Consider the following 20157-nt stretch of genomic DNA (forward strand, 5'->3'; position numbering starts at 1 on the left):
CTCTCTGCTGACTGCCCCCGACCCCCCCCAGCCCCCCCAAACCTTCTACTGATCCCCCCAAACCCCCCCCCAGCCCCCCCAAACCCCCTGCTGACTCCCCCCCAACCCCCTGAAACTCCCCCGCTGACCCCCCCAAACCCCCCCCAGCCCCCCCAAACCCCCTGCTGACCCCCCCAAATCCTCTCCAGCCCCCCAAACCCTCTGCTGATCCCCCCAAACCCCCCGCTGACCCCCCAAACCCCCCCCAGCCCCCCCGAACCCTCTGCTGACCCCCCCCAACCCCTGCAAACCCTCTGTTTGACCCCCTTAAACCCCCCCGGCCCCCCCAAACTCCCCTGCTGACTCCCCCAAACTCCCCCGCTGACTCCCCCAAACTCCCCCAAACTCCCCCGCTGACCCCCCAAAACCCCCCCCAGCCCCCCAAACCCCCCCTGAACCCTCTGCTGATCCCCTCACTCCCCCCCAAACACCCCCCAGCCCCCCCTGACGCTGTGCCCCCCCCAGGCGGGAGCTGGCGGGACGGGCGAGGGGCCGAGGACGCGCCGCCCGACTCGGGGGGGGGCTGCCGCCCGCCGGCCCCCCCCACTTCCCCCGTACCGGGGGGTGATGCCGCCCTTCGTGAGTACCTGCCCTTTCCTTGGGGGGGGGGGGGGGGGGGGGGCGGGGTTGGGGTGTCCCCAGCCCTTTGGGGGGCCCCCCCCCTTTGACGTCGTGCCCCCCCCTTTGACGTCGTGCCCCCCCCTTTGACGTCGTGCCCCCCCCCGCAGATGTACCCCCCGTACCTGCCCTTCCCCCGCCCTACGGGCCCTACCGCTACCCCGAGGCCCAGAGGTGAGTCTTGGGGGGGGGGGGGTGTGGTTTTTAGGGGCCTCCCCTGCCCCCCCCGCAGCTCCCCTCACCCCTCTCTGTGTCTGTGTCGTCCCCCCCCCCCCCCCCCCCAGGTTCCCACGGCTGGCGGGGCCCCGCGGGTCCCCAGCCCCCCAGCGTGGGGCTGAGCCCCCCGCCCGCCCCCCCGTGCTCAAGCAGGACGACCTCAAGGAGTTCGACGAGTTGGACCAGGAGAACGACGAAGGCTGGGCCGGTAACGAGCCGGGGGGGGGCACGGGGGGGCCCCGGGGGTCAGCAGGGCCTTTGGGGGGGGTCCCTGGGGGGGGTGAGGGGGGTAAGCGGGGACTTTGGGGGGTCCTTGGGGGGGTTAGGGGGGTCAGCAGGGCCTTTGGGGAGTCCTTGGGGGGGCCCAGGGGGGTCAGTGGGGCCTTTGGGGGGTCGTGGGGGGGGTCGTGGGGTCAGCAGGGCGTTGGGGGGGGCACGGGGGGGCCCAGGGGGGTCAGCGGGGCCTTTGCGGGGGTCCCTGGGGGGCCCAGGGGTTTTTTTGGGGGTCTCTGGGGGGGTCCTTCCTAGGTTTTGGGGTCCCCGGGGGGGCCCGGGTGGGTCAGCAGGGCCTTTGGGGGGGCACGGGGGGGCCCAGGGGGTTTTTGGGGGTCTCTGGGGGGTCCTTCATAGGTTTTGGGGTCCCTGGGGGGGGTTGGGGGGTCAGCAGGGCCTTTGGGGGGGTCGTGGGGGGGGTTGAGGGGATCAGTAGGGCCTCGGGGGGGCACGGGGGGCCTGGGGGGGGTCAGCAGGGCCTTTGAGGGGGTCCCTGGGGGGGTTTTGGGGGGTCAGCGGGGCCTTTGGGGGTCCCCTGGCGGGGCCCAGGGGTTTTTGGGGGTCTCTGGGGGGGCCCTTCACAGGTTTTGGGGGTCCCCGGGGGGGGTTTGGGGGGGTCAGCGGGGGCCTTTGGGGGGGGGGGGGTCGTGGGGGGGGTTGGGGGGGTCAGCAGGGCGTTGGGGGGGGGCACAGGGGGGCCTGGGGGGTCAGCAGGGCCTTTGAGGGGGTCCCCTGGGGGGGGTTGGGGGGTCAGCAGGGTCTTTGGGGGGGTCCTGGGGGGGGGGCGGGACCCAGGGGGTTTTGGGGGTCCCTGGGGGGCCCGGGGGGGTCAGCAGGGGATGTTGGGGGGGTTTCCTGGGGGATTGGGGGGTCAGCAAGGATTTTGGGGGGGTCCCTGGAGGGGCCCAGGGGGTTTTTGGGGGGTCCCTGGAGGGGTCCTTCATAGGTTTTGGGGGTCCCCGGGGGGGGGGGTCTGGGGGGGTCAGCGGGGCCTTTGGGGGGGTCCCAGGGGTTTTTGGGGTCTCCGGGGGGGTTTGGGGGTCCCTGGGGGGGTCCTTCATAGGTTTTGGGGGTCCCCGGGGGGGGGGGGTCTGGGTGGGGGTCAGCGGGGACTTTGGGGGGTCCCGGGGGGTCCCAGGGGGTTTTTGGGGGTCTCTGGCGGGGGGGTTTGGGGGTCCTTGGTGGGGGGGGGGGGGCCAAGGGTCCCTGGGGGGGGTTTGGGGGGGGCTCTGGGGGGGGGCTTGGGGGGGTTTGCGGGGGCTCTGGGGGGGGGGTTGGGGGGGGGTCCTTGAGGGTCTTTTGGGGGGGGGGGGTTTATGGGGGGGGGGGGGGGGTCCCGGGGTTCTTTGGGCTTCCCGGGGGAGGGGGGGGGGGGTCGGGGCATTCCGAGGGGGTTTGGGGGGGGTCCCGGGGGGGGGTGGGGGGTGGCGGGGGGGTGGCGGGGGGTCGGGGGGGGGCGTGCGGTGGGTCAGCGTGTCCCCCCCAGGGGCGCACGAGGAGGTGGATTACAGCGAGAAGCTCAAGTTCAGCGACGAGGAGGACGGGCGCGACTCGGAGGAGGAGGGGCCCGAGCCGGGGTGAGCCCCACGGCGCCCCCCACGGCCTGCCCCATGGCCCGCCCCACGGCCCGCCCCACGGCGCCCCATAGACCCCTCACAGCCCCCTCCAGAGCCCCCCTCGCAGCACCCCATAGCCCCCCCCTTCCCCCCAGCGCTCCATAGATCCCCTCGCGGTGCCCTATAGACGCCTTCGGTGCCCCATAGATCTCTCCAGCGCCCCATAGATCCCTCTAGTGCCTCATAGATCTCTGGAGCACGTCATAGACCTTTTCAGTGCCCCATAGATCCCTCCAGTGCCCCATAGATCCCTCCAGTGCCCCACAGGTTCCCTTCAGCACGTCATAGATCCCTCCAGTGCCCCACAGATCACTCCAGTGCCCCATAGGTTCCTTCAGCACGTCATAGACTCTCCAGTGCCCCATAGATCCCTTCAGTGCCCCATAGATTCCTCCAGCACATCAGAAACCCTTTCAGTGCCCCATAGATCTCTCCAGTGCCCCATAGATTCCTCCAGCACGTCGTAGGTGCTCTAGTGCCCCCATAGATCCCCCCAGTGCCCCATAGATCCCTCCAGTGCCCCATAGATTTTTCCAGCACGTCATAGACCCTTTTAGTGCCCCACAGATTGCTCCAGTGCCCCATAGATCTTTCCAGGGTGTCACAGACCCTCCAGTGCCCCATAGATTGCTCCAGCACATCATAGACCCTGCAGTGCCCCATAGATCCCTCCAGTGCCCTATAGATTTCTCGAGCATGTCATAGACCCTTTCAGTGCCCCATAGATTCCTCTAGTGCCCCATAGATTCTTCCCGCATGTCATAGACCTTTTCAGTGCCCCATAGATCCGTCCAGTGCCCCACAGATCTCTCCAGTGAGCCATAGATCCTTCTAGTGCCCCACAGATCTCTCCAGCACGTCATAGACCCTCCAGTGCCCCATAGATTCCTCCAGCACGTCATAGATCGCTCCAGTGCCCCATAGATCGCTCCAGTGCCCCACAGATCGCTCCAGCACATTATAGATCCCTCCAGTGCCCCATAGAGCCCCCCACAGCACCCCATAGACCCCCTCAGGGCTCCATAGATCCCCTCCCGGTGCCCCATAGACCCCTGCAGTGCCCCATAGATTCCACCTCAGCACCCCATAGACCCCTTCAGTGCCCCATAGATTTCTCCAGTGCATCATAGACCATCTAGTGCCCTATAGATCCCCGCCAGTGCCCCATAGATCCCTCCCCAGTGCCCCACAGATCCCCCCACAGCACCCCATAGTCCCCCCCAGCACTCCATAGATCTCCCAGTGGCCCATAGACCCACCGAGTGCCCCATAGATCCATCCAGTATGTTATAGAGCCTCTAGTGCCCCATAGATCTGTCCAGTGCCTTATAGATCTCTCCAGTGCCCCATAGATCCTTCTAGTGCCCTACAGATCTCTCCAGCATGTCATAGACCCTCCAGTGCCCCATAGATCGCTCCAGTGCCCCACAGATTGCTCCAGCACATTATAGATCCCTCCAGTGCCCCATAGACCCCCCCCAGGGCTCCATAGATCCCCTCCCGGTGCCCCATAGACCCCTGCAGTGCCCCATAGATTCCCCCCCAGCACCCCATAGACCCCTTCAGTGCCCCATAGATTTCTCCAGTGTATCATAGACCATCTAGTGCCCTATAGATCCCCGCCAGTGCCCCATAGATCCCTCCCCAGTGCCCCATAGATCCCCCTACAGCACCCCACAGTCCCCCCCAGCACTCCATAGATCTCCCAGTGCCCCATAGATCCCTCCAGTGTGTTATAGAGCCTCCAGTGCCCCATAGATCCCTCCTTGGCACCCCATAGAGTCCTTCAGTGCCCCATAGATCCTCCTAGTGCCCCATAGATCCCCCCGCCAGTGCTCCATAGATCTCCCCACAGCACCCCATAGATCTCCCAGTGCCCCATAGATCCCTCCAGTGTGTTATAGAGCCTCCAGTGCCCCATAGATCCCTCCTTGGCACCCCATAGAGTCCTTCAGTGCCCCATAGATCCCCCCGCCAGTGCTCCATAGATCTCCCCACAGCACCCCATCGTACCCCCCAGTGCCCCATAGATCCTTCCGGTACCTCATAGACTCCTCCAGTGCCCCATAGATCCCCCCACAGCACGCCATAGCCCCCCCCAGCACTTCATAGATCTCTTCCCTGTGCCCCATAGACCCACCCAGCGCCCCATAGATCCCCCCACAGCACCCCATAGTACCCCCCAGTGCCCCATAGACCCCTTCAGTGCCCCATAGATCCCCGCACAGCACCCCATAGACCCCCCCAGTGCCCCATAAACCCGCTTAGTGCTCCATAGATCCTCCCCATAGCACCCCATAGACACACCACAGCACCCCATAGATCACCCCACGGCGCCCCACAGATCTCTGTGGCTCCCCATAGATCTCTCTAGTGCCCTATAGATTCTTGTAGTGCCTCATAAATCCCCCCAGTGCCCCATAAACTCCTCTAGTGCCCCATAGATCCCCCCACAGCGCCCCACAGGACCCCCCAGTGCCCCATAGCGCCCCATAGACCCCCCCTTATAGTTGCCCCACAGCCCTGACTTAGCGCAGTGGGGCACTTAGTAGGTCCCTTCTAGCTCTGCTGCGTGCCGTGGGGCACCCCATAACCACCCCCCCGCCACCCCCGCCATGGGGCACCCCCTAACCCGCCCCACGCCCCCCCCCTCTCCCCCCCCAGGAAGGAGAGCGAAGCGTCGCCCCCCGCTGAGGCCAAGCTGCCCCCCAAGGAGGAGCCGCCCCCCAAGTCCTCCCCCCCGGAGGGGCCCAAAGAGCCGCCGGCCCCCCCGGCCCCACAACCTCGGCCGCCCCCCCCGCCGCCCCCCAACCGCGGCAGCTGGGCCCAGCCCAACGAGTTCCCGGTGAGTGGGGCGGCCGTGGGGCTGGGGGGTGCCGTCAGTGGGGGGCAAAGGGGACTGTGGGGCGGTGTGGGGCTGGGGGGCACCATCAGTGGGGGGCAGAGGGTGGCCGTGGGGCTGGGGGGCGCCGTCAGTGGGGGGCAAAGGGGGCTGTGGGGCGGTGTGGGGCTGGGGGACGCCGTCAGTGGGGGGCAAAGGGGGCTGTGGGGCGGTGTGGGGCTGGGGGACGCCGTCAGTGGGGGGCAGAGGGTGGCCGTGGGGCTGGGGGACACCGTCAGTGGGGGGCAAAGGGGACTGTGGGGTGGTGTGGGGCTGGGGGGCACCGTCAGTGGGGGGTGAGGGTGGCCGTGGGGCTGGGGGGCGCCGTCAGTGGGGGGCAAAGGGGACTGTGGGGCAGGTGTGGGGCTGGGGGGCACTGTCAGTGGGGGGTGAGTGGGGCCGTGGGGCAGCCGTGGGGCTGGGGGACACTGTCATTGGGGTCAGAGGGGGCTGTGGGGCAGCTGTGGGGCTGCCCCCCAGGACGAGGCCGAGGCCTGTTGTGCGCAGCGGCGGAAGATGTGGGGCAGCCGTGGGGCAGCTGTGGCTCGGTCACGAGTGCCTGTGGGTGGGTCGTAGATGCTCTATGGGTGGGTTATGGGTCACTTATGGGTTAGCCGTGGGTCTGCCCCCCAGGATGAGGACGAGGTGTGGGGCGCGTGGCGGTGGCAGATGTGGGGCAGCTGTGGGGTGACTGTGGCTTGGGCATAGGTGCCCCATGGCTCTGTTGTGGCTCAGTTGTGGGTCATTTATGGGTGACTTACGGGTCAGTTGTGGGTCAGCCGTGGGTCTGCCCCCCAGGACGAGGCCGAGGCCTGGTGTGTGCAGCGGCGGCAGATGTGGGGGAGCCGTGGGGTGGCCGTGGCTTGGCCATAGGTGCCCCATGGGTGGGTTATGGGTCAGTTATGGGTCGGTTATGGGTCACTTATGGGTCGGTTATGGGTCACTTGTGGGTCTGCCCCCCAAGACAAGGCCAAGGCCTGGTGTGTGCAGCGGTGGCAGATGTGGGGGAGCCGCGGGGTGACCATGGCTTGGTTATGTGTTCCCTGTGGGTGGGTTGTGGGTCACTTGTGGGTCAGATGTGGGTCTGCCCCCCAGGACGAGGCCGAGGCCTGGTGTGTGCAGCGGTGGCAGATGTGGGGGAGCCGTGGGGCGGCCGTGGCTTGGCCATAGGTCCCCCATGGGTGGGTTATGGGTCACTCCTGGGTCCCTTATGGGTCCCTTATGGGTCACTTGGTCAGTTGTGGGTCAGCTGTGGGTCTGCCCCCCAGGACGAGGCCGAGGCCTGGTGTGTGCAGTGGTGGCAGACGTGGGGGAGCCGTGGGGCGGCCGTGGTTGGGGCATAGGTGCCCCGTGGGTGGGTTATGGGTCGCTTTTGGGTCACTTTTGGGTCATTTTGGGTCACATATGGGTCCTTTATGGGTGACTTATGGGTCAGTTGTGGGTCAGCTGTGGGTCTGCCCCCCAGGACGAGGACGAGGCCTGGCGGGCGCGGCGGCGGCAGTCCTCGGCGCAGCTCTCGGCGGCGGTGGCGCGGGCGCGGCGGCGGCGCGAGGCCGAGGAGCGGCTGATGGCGGAGCAGCGTCGAGCCGCCTGCGCCGAGAAGCTCAAGCGCTTGGACGAGCGGTTCGGGGCCCCCGAGAGACGGGGGGCGGCGGCGGCGGCGGGGGGCGCCCCACGGCACGAGCCCCACGGCGAGGCCGCCCCCCCGGCCGCCGCCACCACCGCCCCCCCCCAGCCCACGGCGACGGTGACGATGGTGACGATGACGCCGACGCCGCCCCCCCCCACCACCGACGGCGGCGACGACGGCCAGGCCGCGGCCCCCCCCGCCGTGGGGCAGCCCCCCAGCGCCCCACACAGCCCCCCCCGGGCGCAGGAGCCGGAGGCGCCGCGGGAGAAGGAGAAGGGGGAGGACGGGGCTGCGGGAGCCCAGAGCGGCGCAGGTGGGGGGCTGCCCCACGGATGGGGGGCTGGGGGGTAGTCCATAGATGGGGGGGCTGCCCCATAGATGGGGGTCGTCCATGGAGGGGGGGCTGCCCCATAGATGGGGGGCTGGGGGGGTCCATAGATGGGGGGGCTGCCCCATAGATGGGGGTCGTCCATGGAGGGGGGGCTGCCCCACAGATGGGGGGCTGGGGGGCGTCCATGGAGGGGGGGCTGCCCCATAGATGGGGGGCTGGGGGGGGTCCATGGATGGGGGGGCTGCCCCATAGGTGGGGGGCTGGGGGGGGTCCATAGATGGGGGGCTGCCCCACGGATGGGGGGCTGGGGGGCTGCCCCATAGATGGGGGGCTGGGGGGGGTCCATGGAGGGGGGGCTGCCCCATAGATGGGGGGCTGGGGGGGTCCATGGATGGGGGGACTGCCCCACAGATGGGGGGCTGGGGGGCTGCCCCATACATGGGGGGCTGGGGGGCGTCCATGGAGGGGGGGCTGCCCCATAGATGGGGGGGCTGGGGGGGTCCATGGATGGGGGGCTGCCCCACGGATGGGGGGCTGCCCCATAGATGGGGGGCTGGGAGGGGTCCATAGATGGGGGGACTGCCCCACGGATGGGGGCACCTGGGGGGGGTGTCCATGGATGGGGGGCTGCCCCATAGATGGGGGGCCGGGGAGTGTCTATGGAGGGGGGGGCTGCCCCATAGATGGGGGGGCTGGGGGGGGTCCATGGATGGGGGGCCTGCCCCACGGATGGGAGCCTGGGGGGGGTTGCCCCATAGATGGGGGGCTGGGGGGGCTCTCCATGGCTGTGGGGCTGCCCCATGGCAGGCGGGGGGGGCTGGACGGACCTGGGGGGCTGCCCCACGGCTGGGGGAGGGGGGGGGGGGCTGTAGGACTTACGGGGCTGCCCCACGGCTGCGGCCACACAAGGCCCTGGGGGGCTGCCCCACGGTTGGGGGGGCCGCACGCACTTGTGGGGCTGCCCCACAGCGGGTCCGGGAACCCCCTTTTCCACCCCATAGAGCTGCCCCACAACCTCTCCCCATAGAACCATGGGGGGGGGGGGCTGCCCCACGGCCTGCCCCACGGCCTGCCCCACATCAATGGGGCAGCCTCCCCTGATCCTCCCCCCCCCTTTCTCTTCTCCCCACAGCGGAGCCGGCGCCGCCCCCCCCCGCCCCCCCCGAGGCCCCCCCGGAGCCCCCCGAGGAGCCGCCCCCGCCCCCCCCCGCCCCCCTGGCCGCCGCCGCCCCTCCCCCCGCCAAGGGCGACCCCAAGGGGGGGGAGGGGGGGGCGCCCCCCCCGCGCCAGCCCCCCCCGGCCCAGCCCCCCCCGTACCCCAAGTACCAGAAGTCGCTGCCCCCCCGCTTCCAGCGCCAGCAGCAGGTGGGGGGGGGAAATGTGGGGCTGGGAACGGGGCTGGGGGGGAAATGTGGGGCTGGGGGGGGAAATGTGGGGCTGGGGACGGGAAATGTGGGGCTGGGGGGGGAAATGTGGGGCTGGGAATGGGGCTGGGGGGGAAATGTGGGGCTGGGGAGGGGAAATGTGGGGCTGGGAACGGGGCTGGGGGGGAAATGTGGGGCTGGGGGGGGAAATGTGGGGCTGGGGACGGGAAATGTGGGGCTGGGGGGGGAAATGTGGGGCTGGGAATGGGGCTGGGGGGGGGAAATGTGGGGCTGGGGATGGGAAATGTGGGACTGGGAATGGGGCTGGGGGGGAAATGTGGGGCTGGGGACGGGAAATGTGGGGCTGGGGGGGGAAATGTGGGGCTGGGAATGGGGCTGGGGGGGAAATGTGGGGCTGGGGGGGGAAATGTGGGGCTGGGAACGGGGCTGGGGGGGAAATGTGGGGCTGGGGGGGGTGTGGGGGGAATGTGGGGCTGGGAACGGGGCTGGGGGGGAAATGTGGGGCTGAGGGGGGTTGTGGGGGGGAAATGTGGGGCTGGGAATGGGGCTGGGGGGGAAATGTGGGGCTGGGGGGGCGGAATGTGGGGCTGGGAATGGGGCTGGGGGGGAAATGTGGGGCTGGGGACGGGAAATGTGGGGCTGGGGGGGGAAATGTGGGGCTGGGAACGGGGCCGGGGGGGAAATGTGGGGCTGGGGGGGGTGTGGGGGGGGAATGTGGGGCTGGGAATGGGGCTGGGGGGGGAAATGTGGGGCTGGGGGGGGGTGTGGGGGGGAAATGTGGGGCTGGGAACGGGGCTGGGGGGGAAATGTGGGGCTGAGGGGGGGTGTGGGGGGGAAATGTGGGGCCGGGATTGGGGCTGGGGGGGAAATGTGGGGCTGGGGGGGCGGAATGTGGGGCTGGGAATGGGGCTGGGGGGGAAATGTGGGGCTGGGGACGGGAAATGTGGGGCTGGGGGGGGAAATGTGGGGCTGGGAATGGGGCTGGGGGGGAAATGTGGGGCTGGGGGGGGAAATGTTGGGCTGGGAATGGGGCCGGGCGTGGGAAATGTGGGGCTGGGGGGGTTGTGGGGCAGATGTGGGGCTGGGAAGGGGGGGTCTGAGGGACAGGGTGCTGGAGGGCAAATGTGGGGCTGGAGGGGGGGTGAGATGTGGGGCTGGGAGGGCGACACCCCCCCGCCCCAAGCATGGGGCGCGGTCTGGCGGGCCCTGGGTCCGCGCCCCCCCCAAGTGTGGGGCACCCCCCAAGTGTGGGGCGCCCCCCAACCGCTCTCTTTTCTCCCCCCCCCCCAGGAGCAGCTGCTCAAGCAGCAGCAGCAATGGCAGCAGCAGCAGCACGGGCCCCCCCCGCCGCCCCCCCCCGCGCCCCCCCCGGCTGCCCCACAACCGCCCCCCCCCACCGCTGCCGCCGCTGCCCCACAACCGCCCCCCCCCGGCCCCCCCAAGGCCCTTTTCCCCGGCTCCATGGGGCGCCCCCCGCCCCTGCCCCAGATGAACTTCGACCCCCGCTGGATGATGATCCCCCCCTACATGGACCCCCGCATGATGCAGGGGCGGCCCCCCCCCGTCGACTTCTACCCCCCCGGCGTCCACCCCTCCGGTAAGGGGGGGCTCTGCCCCATAGCGCCGATGGGGGGGGGCGGATTTGACCCCATAACATGGGTTCTGGGGGGGTTTCTGCCCCATAGTGTGGATTGGGGGGGGAGTTTGGCCCCATAACACAAGTTTTGGGGGGGTTTCTGCCCCATAGCAGGGCTCGGGGGGGGAGACTCTGCCCCATAGTGTGGATTGAGGGGGGGGGGGTTGGCCCCATAACACGGGTTCTGGGGGGGTTTCTGCCCCATAGCAGGGCTTGGGGGGGGGGGATTTGACCCCATAACATGGGTTTTTGGGGGGTTTCTGCCCCATAGCAGGGCTCGGGGGGGGAGACTCTGCCCCACAGTAGGGCTCGGGGGGGCTCTGCCCCATAGCGTGGATGGGGGGGGGGGGATTTGACCCCATAACACGGGTTTTGGGGGGTTTCTGCCCCATAGCAAGGCATCCTTAGGTCCCCGTATCCTGCTATGGGGCACCCCACACCTGACACCTGTCGCCATATCCCGCTATGGGGCACCTCACACCTGACCCTGTGCCCCGTACCCTGCCGTGGGGCACCCCACACCTGACGCCTGTCCCCGATGCCTGTCCCCTTATCCTGCTATGGGGCGCCCCACAGCTGCCCCCCTGCCCTCTACCCTGCTGTGGGGCGCCCCACGGCTGTCCCCCCGCCCCATATCCCGCTATGGGGCACACCATGGCTGACCCCCTGCCCCATACCCTGCCGTGGGGCACCCCACACCTGACCCCTGTCCCCATATCCCACTATGGGGCGCCCCACGGCTGCCCCCCATCCCCATATCCTGCTATGGGGCGCCCCACGGCTGTCCCCCCACCCCATGTCCCGCTATGGGGTGCCCCACAGCTGCCCCTCCGCCCCATATCCCACTATGGGGCGCCCCACGGCTGTCCCCCCACCCCATATCCTGCTATGGGGCGCCCCACGGCTGACCCCCATCCCCATATCCCGCTATGGGGCGCCCCACGGCTGCCCCCCCGCCCCACGTCCCGCTATGGGGCGCCCCACGGCTGACCCCCAATCCCATATCCCGCTATGGGGCGCCCCACGGCTGCCCCCCCACCCCGTGTCCTGCTATGGGGCGCCCCACGGCTGACCCCCATCCCCATGTCCCGCTATGGGGCGCCCCACGGCTGACCCCCATCCCCATATCCCGCTATGGGGTGCCCCACGGCTGCCCCCCCGCCCCATGTCCCGCTATGGGGCGCCCCACGGCTGACCCCCATCCCCATATCCCGCTATGGGGTGCCCCACGGCTGCCCCCCCGCCCCATGTCCCGCTATGGGGCGCCCCACGGCTGACCCCCATCCCCATATCCCGCTATGGGGCGCCCCACGGCTGCCCCCCCGCCCCGTGTCCCGCTGTGGGGCGCCCCACGGCTGCCCCCCGCCCCGTGTCCCGCTATGGGGCGCCCCACGGCTGACCCCCGTGCCCCCCAGGGCTGCTGCGCCGGGAGCGCTCGGACAGCGGGGGCTCGGGCTCGGAGCTGGAGCGCGCCCCTCCCCCACTGCTGCGGGAGCGCCCCTCCCCCCCCCGCGACCCCGCCCCGCCCTGGGCCGACGCCTTCGCCCCGGCCCCGCCCCGCGGCCCCGCCCCGGAGGAGAAGGGGCTCAGGTCAGGGGGGGGCGTTCGGGGGGAGTTTGGGGCGTTTTGGGGCATTTTGGGGGAGTTTGGGGGGAGTTTGGGGCGTTTTGGGAGTTTTGGGTGAGTTTGGGGCATTTTGGGGGGGTTTGGAGTGAGTTTGGGGCGTTTGGGAGGAGTTCGGGGCGTTTTGGGGCATTTTGGGGGGGTTTGGGGTGAGTTTGGGGGGGTTTGGGGGGTGTTTTGGGGGGGTTTGGGGGGAGTTTGGGGCGTTTGGGGGGAGTTTGGGGCTTTTTGGGGAGTTTTTGGTGAATTTGGGGCATTTTGGGGGGGTTTGGGTTGAGTTTGGGGGGGTTGGGGTGAGTTTGGGGCGTTTGGGGGGAGTTTGGGGCTTTTTGGGGAGTTTTGGGTGAGTTTGGGGCATTTTGGGGGGGTTTGGGGGGAGTTTGGGGTGTCTTGGGGTGTTCAGGGGGAGTTCGGGGCGTTCGGGGGGAGTTTGGGGCGTTTTGGGGCATTTTGGGGGGATTTGGGGTGAGTTTGGGGGGGTTTGGAGCATTTTTGGGGCGTTTGGGGGGAGTTTGGGGCATTTTGGGGGGTTGGGAGTGAGTTTGGGGGGGGTTGGGGGGGGTTGGGGGGAGTTCGGGGCGTTCGGGGGCAGTTCGTGGCGTTTGGGGCGTTTTGGGGAGTTTTGGGTGAGTTTGGGGCATTTTGGGGGGGTTTGGGGGGGAGTTCGGGGCATTCGGGGGGAGTTTGGGGTGAGTTTGGGGGGAGTTTGGGGCGTTCGGGGGGGTTTGGGGGGAGTTTGGGGCGTTTGGGGGGAGTTTGGGGCTTTTTGGGGAGTTTTGGGTGAGTTTGGGGCATTTTGGGGGGGTTTGGGGCGAGTTCGGGGGGAGTTTGGGGCGTTTGGGGGGCGTTTGAGGGGAGTTTGGGGCATCTTGGGGTGTTCGGGGGGAGTTTGGGGCATTTTGGGGCGTTTTGGGGGGAGTTTGGGGCGTTTTGGGGGGAGTTTGGGGCGTTTTGGGGGCGTTTCAGTGGGTTTGGGGCATTTTGGGTGGGTTTGGAGCAAATTTGAGGAGTTTTGGGCTGGTTTGGGGTGTTTCAGGGGGTTTGGGGTTTTTTGGGGTGTTTCGGGGGGTTTGGGGTGAGTTTGGGGCATTTTGGGGCGTTTGGGGGGAGTTTTGGGTGAGTTTGGGGCATTTTGGGGGGGTTTGGGGGGCATTTGAGGGGAGTTTGGGGCATCTTGGGGCGTTTGGGGGGAGTTTGGGGCATTTTGGGGGGTTTTGCGTGACTTCGGGGCATTTGGGGGCGTTTGGGGCGAGTTTGGTGTGAGTTTGGGGCGTTTTGGGGCGTTTCGGGGGAGTTTGGGGCGTTTGGGGGGAGTTTGGGCTGGTTTGGGACATTTTGGGTGGGTTTGGAGCAAATTTGAGGAGTTTTGGGCTGGTTTGGGGTGTTTCAGGGTGGTTTGGGGTTTTTTGGGGGGTTTTGGGCGGGTTTGGGGCATTTTGGGGATTTGGGGTGAGTTTGGGGCATTTCGGGGGGTTTGGGCAGGTTTGGGGCGTTTTGGGTGGGTTTGGAGCAAATTTGAGTTTTGGGCTTGTTTGGGGCGTTTCAGGGGGTTTGGGGTGTTTCGGGGGGGGTTTCAGGGGGTTTGGGGTGTTTCGGGGGGGGTTTCAGGGCGTTTTGGGCGGGTTTGGGGCATTTCGGAGGGTTTGGGGCGAGTTTGGGGCGTTTTGGGGGGGATTTGGGACTTTTCAGGCGAGTTTGGGGCAAATTCGAGGAGTTTTGGGCAGATTTGGGGCATTTTGGGCCAGTTTGGGGGATTCCAGGTGGGTGTTGGGCTGGTTTTGGGGAGTTCGTGAGAGATTCAGGCCGATTTTGGGGCGTTTTGGGGTGTTTTTGGCTGTTTGTGGGGTGTTTGGGGCTCATTTGGGGGGATTTCAGGCTGGTTTGGGGCAATTTGGGGGGTGTTTGGGGCTGGTTTTTGGGCGCTTTTGGTTCGGGGGGAGTTTTGGGGCGTTTCAGGCTGATTTTGGGGCAATTTAGGGGGAGTTTTGGGGTGATTTTCAGGAGTTTCGGGGTGTTTCATGCTGATTTTGGGGCATTTTGGGGGATTTCGGGTGGGTTTTGGGGGGCATTTGGGGCTGATTTTCGGGAGTTTTGGGGTGTTTCAGGCCGATTTTGGGGCATTTTTGGGTGTTTTTGGCTGGTTTTGGGGCATTTTTGGAAGTTTTGGGGGATTTCAGGCAGGTTTTGGGGGGAATTTTGGTCTGGTTTTGGGGCGTTTTGGGCCGATTTGGGGCTGATCTTGGCGTGTTCAGCATTATTTTGGGGGCATTTGGGGCTGATTTGGGGAATTTTGCGCGATTTTTGGGGCATTTGAGGCTGATTTGGGGAGTTTTGGGCTGATTTTGAGGCATTTTGGGCTGATTTTGAGGCATTTGGGGCTGTTTCAGGCTGGTTTTGTGGCATTTTTTGGTGTTTTTGGCTGGTTTTGGGGTGCTTGTGGCTGGTTTGGGTTTATTTTGGGGAGTTTTGGGGTGTTTCAGGCTGATTTTGGTCTGGGTTGGGGTCCTTTTCTGGTTGTTTTTGGGGAGTTTTGGGGGATTTTGGGGTGTTCGAGGGGAGTTTTGGGGGATTTCAGGTGGGTGTTGGGGCGTTTTGGGCTGATTTTCGGGAGTTTTGGGGTGTTTCAGGCTGATTTTGGGGCATTTTTGGGTGTTTTTTGGCTGGTTTTGGGCTGATTTTAAGGAGTTCTGGGGTGTTTGGGGCTGATTTGGGGAGTTTTGGGTTGATCTTGGGGCGTTTTGCGCTATTTCTGGGCTGTTTTGTGCTGATTTTGGGGCATCTTAGGTGATTTTGGGGAGTTTTAGAGTGGTTCAGGCTGATTTGGGCTGTTTTGGGGTGTTTTGGGCTGATTTTGAGGCATTTTGGGCTGATCCTGGGGAGTTTTGCGCTATTTGGGGGGGCGTTTGGGGCTGATTTGGGGTGTTCTGTGCGATTTTTGAGGCATTTGAGGCTGATTTGGAGAGTTTGGGGCTGGTTTTAGGGCGTTTTGCGCTATTTGTGGGCTATTTCGTGCTGGTTTGGGGGCATTTCAGGTGATTTTGGGGAGTCTTGGGGTGTTTCAGGCTGATTCGGGCGATTTTGGAGCGTCTTGGGATGGTTTGGGGCTGATCTTGGGGTGTTTTGCACTATTTTGGGGGTATTTGAGGAGTTTTGGGCTGATTTTGAGGCGTCTTGGGCTGATTTGGGGGTGTTTTGTGCTATTTTGGGGCGTTTGGGGCTGACTCGGAGAGTTTTGGGCTGATTCAGGGAGTTTCGGGCTGATTTTGGGGCGTTTTGGACTATTACTGGGGCATTTGGGGCTGATTTGGGGAGTTTGGGGCTGATTTGGGGGCGTTTACTGGCTGTTTTGGGGGCGTTTCTGGCTGTTGTGGGGGAGTTTTGGGGTATTTCAGGCTGGTTTTGGGGTATTTGTGTCTGGGTTTGGGGGAGTTTGGGGGTATTTGGGGCCGATTTGGGGGTATTTGGGGCTGGTTTTGGGGCATTTGGGGCTGATTTGGGGACTTCGGGGCTGATCTCGGGGCTTTTGGGGGTATTTTGGGCTGGTTTGGGGGCGTTTTGGGCAATTTCGGGGTGGCTTGCGTCGCTCCCCCCATTGACACCCCCCCTCCCTTTTCCCTTCCCCCCCCCATTATCTCCCCCCCACCCCAGGAGCGAGACGCCCCCCGTGCGCCTGCGGGACCCCGGTGCCCCCCCCCCGTACGGCGGCTCCTACCCCCCCTTCGCCGAGAACGGGGGGGGCCCCCCCACCCCCCTGCCCCGCTTCCCCCCGCCCCCCGCCGCCGAGGAGCCCCCCCCCCGGCCCTGGCCCCCCCTGCCCCCCGCCGCCACCGCCGCCCCCCCCCCGCCTCCCCCCCAGGGCGACCCCCCCGACGCCCCCCCCTTCAAGGAGACCCCCAAAAAGCCGCCCGACCCCCCCCAGAAGGAGGAGGCCGGGGGTGGGGGGGGCCCCTCCAAGGAGGAGGGGGGTGGGGGGGGTCCCGCCGCCCCCCCCGCCCCTCCCACGACCCCCACAAACCCCCCCGGGGCGGCGGGGGGGGGGGGTCGCACCGAGACCCGTTGGGGTCCCCGTCCCGGCGGGGGAGGGGGAGGGGGGGGGCCGGTTCCCGTCGCCCCCCCCCCGAAGAACCCCCCGACAAACCCCCCCCGCGTCGGGCCGGGCCCATCAAAAAACCGCCCCCCCCCGCGAAAGAGGAGGGTCCCGAGGACCCCCCCCAAGGAAACCCCCAAACCCCCCAAAACCCCCAAACCCCCCCTCAGCAACGGCGCCGCCGCCGCCCCCCCCAGCAAAAAGAAGCCGGGGGGGGGGGAGCGTCCCCCAACCGCCGGCGCCGGGAGGGGGGGGGGCCCCTACGAACGAGGGGGGGGGGCGGCTTTCGGGGGGCGGGGTGGGGGGGGGGGGGTCCCGAGCCCGGGGGGGGCGGGGGGAATATTTCGCCCGGGGACGAGGCTTTCGGGGGCTTACGGGGGGAGGGGCCGCGGGGGGGGAGGGGGGGGCAGCCGGGGGGGGGGCGGCGGGGGGCGCCCCCGCGAGTTCCGCAGTTACCGAGGGGGGGGGACGGCGACGACGGTGGCGGGGGAGGGGACGGGGGGGACGACGAATTGCGTCGTCCCCCCCCCCTCCGCGACAACCCCCAAATTTTACCACCCGGAGGAAGGGAAAAACGTCCCGGGGGGGGTCCCCCAAGCCGGGGGGGTCCTGCCCCCCCCCGGGGCGAAACGGGGGGGCAGCGAGACGCGGAGCGAGGGTTCGGAATACGAGGAGGTGCCCCCCCCCCGGCGGCGGCAACGGGGGTCGGAGACGGGCTCCGAGACCCTCGACAGCGACAAGGAGACGCCCCCCCCCGCCCCCCCACGCCCCCCCCTTTCCGCGCAACCCCCCCCGGGGCTGCCCCCCCGCTTCCCCCCCCCCTCCCCTCCCCCCCCCCCCCCAACAACAGCAACAGCAGCAAAACCCCCCCCGCGGGAGGGTCTTCACCCCCCGGGGGGTCCCGTCGCGGCGGGGGCGAGGGGGGGGGCGCCCCCCTTCCCACCCTCCCCCTCCCCACCACCACCACCACCCCCCCCCCCCGCCGCCCCCCCCCCATCACCACCACCCCCCCCACCATCACCACCATCACCCGGGGGGTTGGAGCCCCCCCGGCAAAAAGGGGGAAACCCCCGGGGGGGACAAAGCGTTGGCGGGGGGGGGTGGGGGGGAGACCCAGGACCCCCCCCCCAAAGCTTCGGGGGGGGAGGGGGGGGGGGCCGACGGCGGCGCCACGGGCGGGGGCAGCAGCAGGACAAACCCCCCCGGTTCCGCCGCCTCAAGCAGGAACAGGCCAAGGCTGGGGGGGGGGGGGCCCCCCCCCTCACCCGACACCCCCCCACGACGAAACCGGGGGGGGCCCCCCCTTGACACCTCACCGTCGAGGGGGCTCCGGGGGGGTCTCTGCCGCCGCCCCCCCCGTGCCCCCCCCGGGCCCCCGTTCCCCCGACCATAACTCGGACCAGGCCAACGAGGAGTGGGAGACGGCCTCGGAGAGCAGCGACGTGGGGGGGCGCCGGGGGGGGCCCGAAAAAGAACCGGCCCCCGGGGGACCCCCCCCGGCTACGGCCGCCCCCCCCCAACAACAACAACAGCCCCCTCCGCCCCCCCCTCCCCCCGCCGAGCTGGGAATGGCCAAAAGGAGCTTTTCCAGCCAAAGGCCCGGGGCTGAGAGGGGGGGGGGGAGGCGCAGCGGGGGACCCCCCCCTCCCCACCACCATCAGCATCAGCCGCCCCCCCCCGGCAACGGAGAAACCCCCCCCCAGCAGCAGCAGCAGCAGCAGCAGCAACAGCCCCCCCCCGGCAACGGGGGGCGCGGGGCCGGGGGGCAGAGGGGGGGCAGCAGCCGCGGGGGAGAGAAGAGGGGGTGGCCCCCCCCCAAGAACCGCAGGTACGGCCTTGGCGAGGGGGGGGGGGGGGGGAAGGGGGGGGTCTGGGGGGGTTTAAAGGGGGAAAAATGGGGCCGGGGGTGGGGAAATGGGGGTTTGGGGGGGCTTGGGGGAGGGAAATGGGGTGGGGGGGGGTCCTGGGGGGGCGAAATGGGTCTGGGGGGGGAAGGGGGGTTTTGGGGGGGGAAATGGGGGGGTTGAAAGGGGAAATGGGGGGTCTGGGGGGTTTAAAGGGGAAAAATGAGGCCGGGGGGGGGGAAATGGGGGGTGGGGGGGGATCCTGGGGGGGTGAAATGGGTCTGGGGGGGGAATGGGGGTTTTGGGGGGGAAATGGGGGGGTTAAAGGGGGAAAAATGAGGCCGGGGGGGGGGAAATGGGGGTTTGGGGGGGGGACTTGGGGGAAGGAAATGGGGTGGGGGGGGTCCTGGGGGGGTGAAATGGGTCTGGGGGGGGGAATGGGGAAATGAAGGGGTTTAAAGGGGGAAAAATGAGGGCGGGGGGGGGGGAATGGGGGTCCTGGGGGGATAAATGGGGGTTTGGGGGGGTCTTGTGGGGAGGAAATGGGTCTGGGGGGGGGGAAATGGGGGTTTTGGGGGGGATAAATGGAGAAATGGGGGTTTTGGGGGGGTTTAAAGGGGGAAAAATGGGGCGGGGGGGGGAATGGGGGTTTGGGGGGGGCTTGGGGGAGGGAAATGGGGTGGGGGGGGGTCCTGGGGGGGCGAAATGGGGGCTTTGGGGGGATAAATGGGGAAAACGGGGGGTCTGGGGGGTTTTAAAGGGGGAAAAATGGGGTTGGGGGGGGGAAATGGGGGGTGGGGGGGGATCCTGGGGGGGTGAAATGGGTCTGGGGGGGGAATGGGGGTTTTGGGGGGGAAATGGGGGGGTTTAAAGGGGGAAAAATGAGGCCGGGGGGGGGGAAATGGGGGTTTGGGGGGGGGCTTGGGGGAAAGAAGTGGGGGGGGGGGGGGTCCTGGGGGGGCGAAATGGGTCTGGGGGGGGGAAGGGGGGTTTTGGGGGGGGAAATGGGGGGGTTGAAAGGGGGAAATGGGGGTTTGGGGGGGTTTAGAGGGGGAAAAATGGGGTTGGGGGGGGGAATAGGGGTTTGGGGGGGGCTTGGGGGAGGGAAATGGGGTGGGGGGGGTCCTGGGGGGGTGAAATGGGTCTGGGGGGGGGGAATGGGGGAAATGAAGGGGTTTAAAGGGGGAAAAATGAGGGCGGGGGGGGGGGAATGGGGGTCCTGGGGGGAGAAATGGGGGTTTGGGGGGTCTTGGGGGAGGGAAATGGGGGGGGGGGGTGCCTGGGGGGGTGAAATGGCTGGGGGGGGGAATGGGGGGTTTGGGGGGGAAATGGGGGGTTAAAGGGGAAAAAATGGGGCTGGGGGGGGGGAATGGGGGTTTTTGGGGGGGTTAAAGGGGGAAAAATGAGGCCGGGGGGGGGGAAATGGGGGTTTGGGGGGGGCTTGGGGAAAGGAAATGGTGTGGGGGGGGTCCTGGGGGGGTGAAATGGGTCTGGGGGGGGAAGGGGGGTTTGGGGAGTCCTGGGGGGGGGATAAATGGGGCTGGGGGGGGGCAAACGGGGGTCCTTGGGGGGGGGGGGGCGTAAATGGGGGTTTGGGGGGTCCGGGGGGGGGGGAAATGGGGGTCTTTAGGGGATCTGTGGGTCCGGGGGGGGGTCCGCTGTGGGTCTGACCCCCCCCCCCCCCCACCGTGTGTCGTCCCCCCCCCCCCGCAGCCGTAGCACGGAGGAGCCGCCCCCCCCCGCGCCGGGGCTGTCGCTGCCGCCCCCCCCCTCGGCCGTGTTCCGCCTGGACCGCGTGGAGCCCAGCGACCCGGGGGGCATCCGCCGCGCGCTCGCCCGCCTGCCCCACGGCCTGCCCCACGGCCTGCCCCACGGCAAGGGGGGGGCGGCGGCGGCGGCGGCCGCCGCCCCCGGCCTGCCCCCCTGCCCCCCCACGGCGCCCCCCCTGCCCCCCTACGAGCCCCGCGGCACCCCCGGG

At 68.2% G+C, this 20157-nt stretch overlaps 1 protein-coding gene across 1 annotated transcript; it reads left to right on the forward strand.

The window, feature by feature from the left end:
- Nucleotides 1-416: 416 nt before the first annotated feature.
- On the forward strand, nt 417-20154 carry PRRC2A (proline rich coiled-coil 2A; the record flags this gene model as incomplete). Its single annotated transcript, XM_074571857.1, is given in 12 exon segments — nt 417-618; nt 768-831; nt 942-1081; nt 2633-2723; nt 5427-5607; nt 7109-7586; nt 8737-8969; nt 10280-10586; nt 12041-12215; nt 15897-17592; nt 17595-18163; nt 19893-20154. Coding segments are annotated over 12 exon segments (4398 nt in total), but the record flags the coding sequence as incomplete, so codon positions are not given.
- Nucleotides 20155-20157: the final 3 nt, after the last annotated feature.

This window comes from Larus michahellis, unplaced genomic scaffold (assembly GCF_964199755.1).
Source record: "Larus michahellis unplaced genomic scaffold, bLarMic1.1 SCAFFOLD_552, whole genome shotgun sequence".
NCBI classification, from domain to species: Eukaryota; Metazoa; Chordata; class Aves; order Charadriiformes; family Laridae; genus Larus; species Larus michahellis.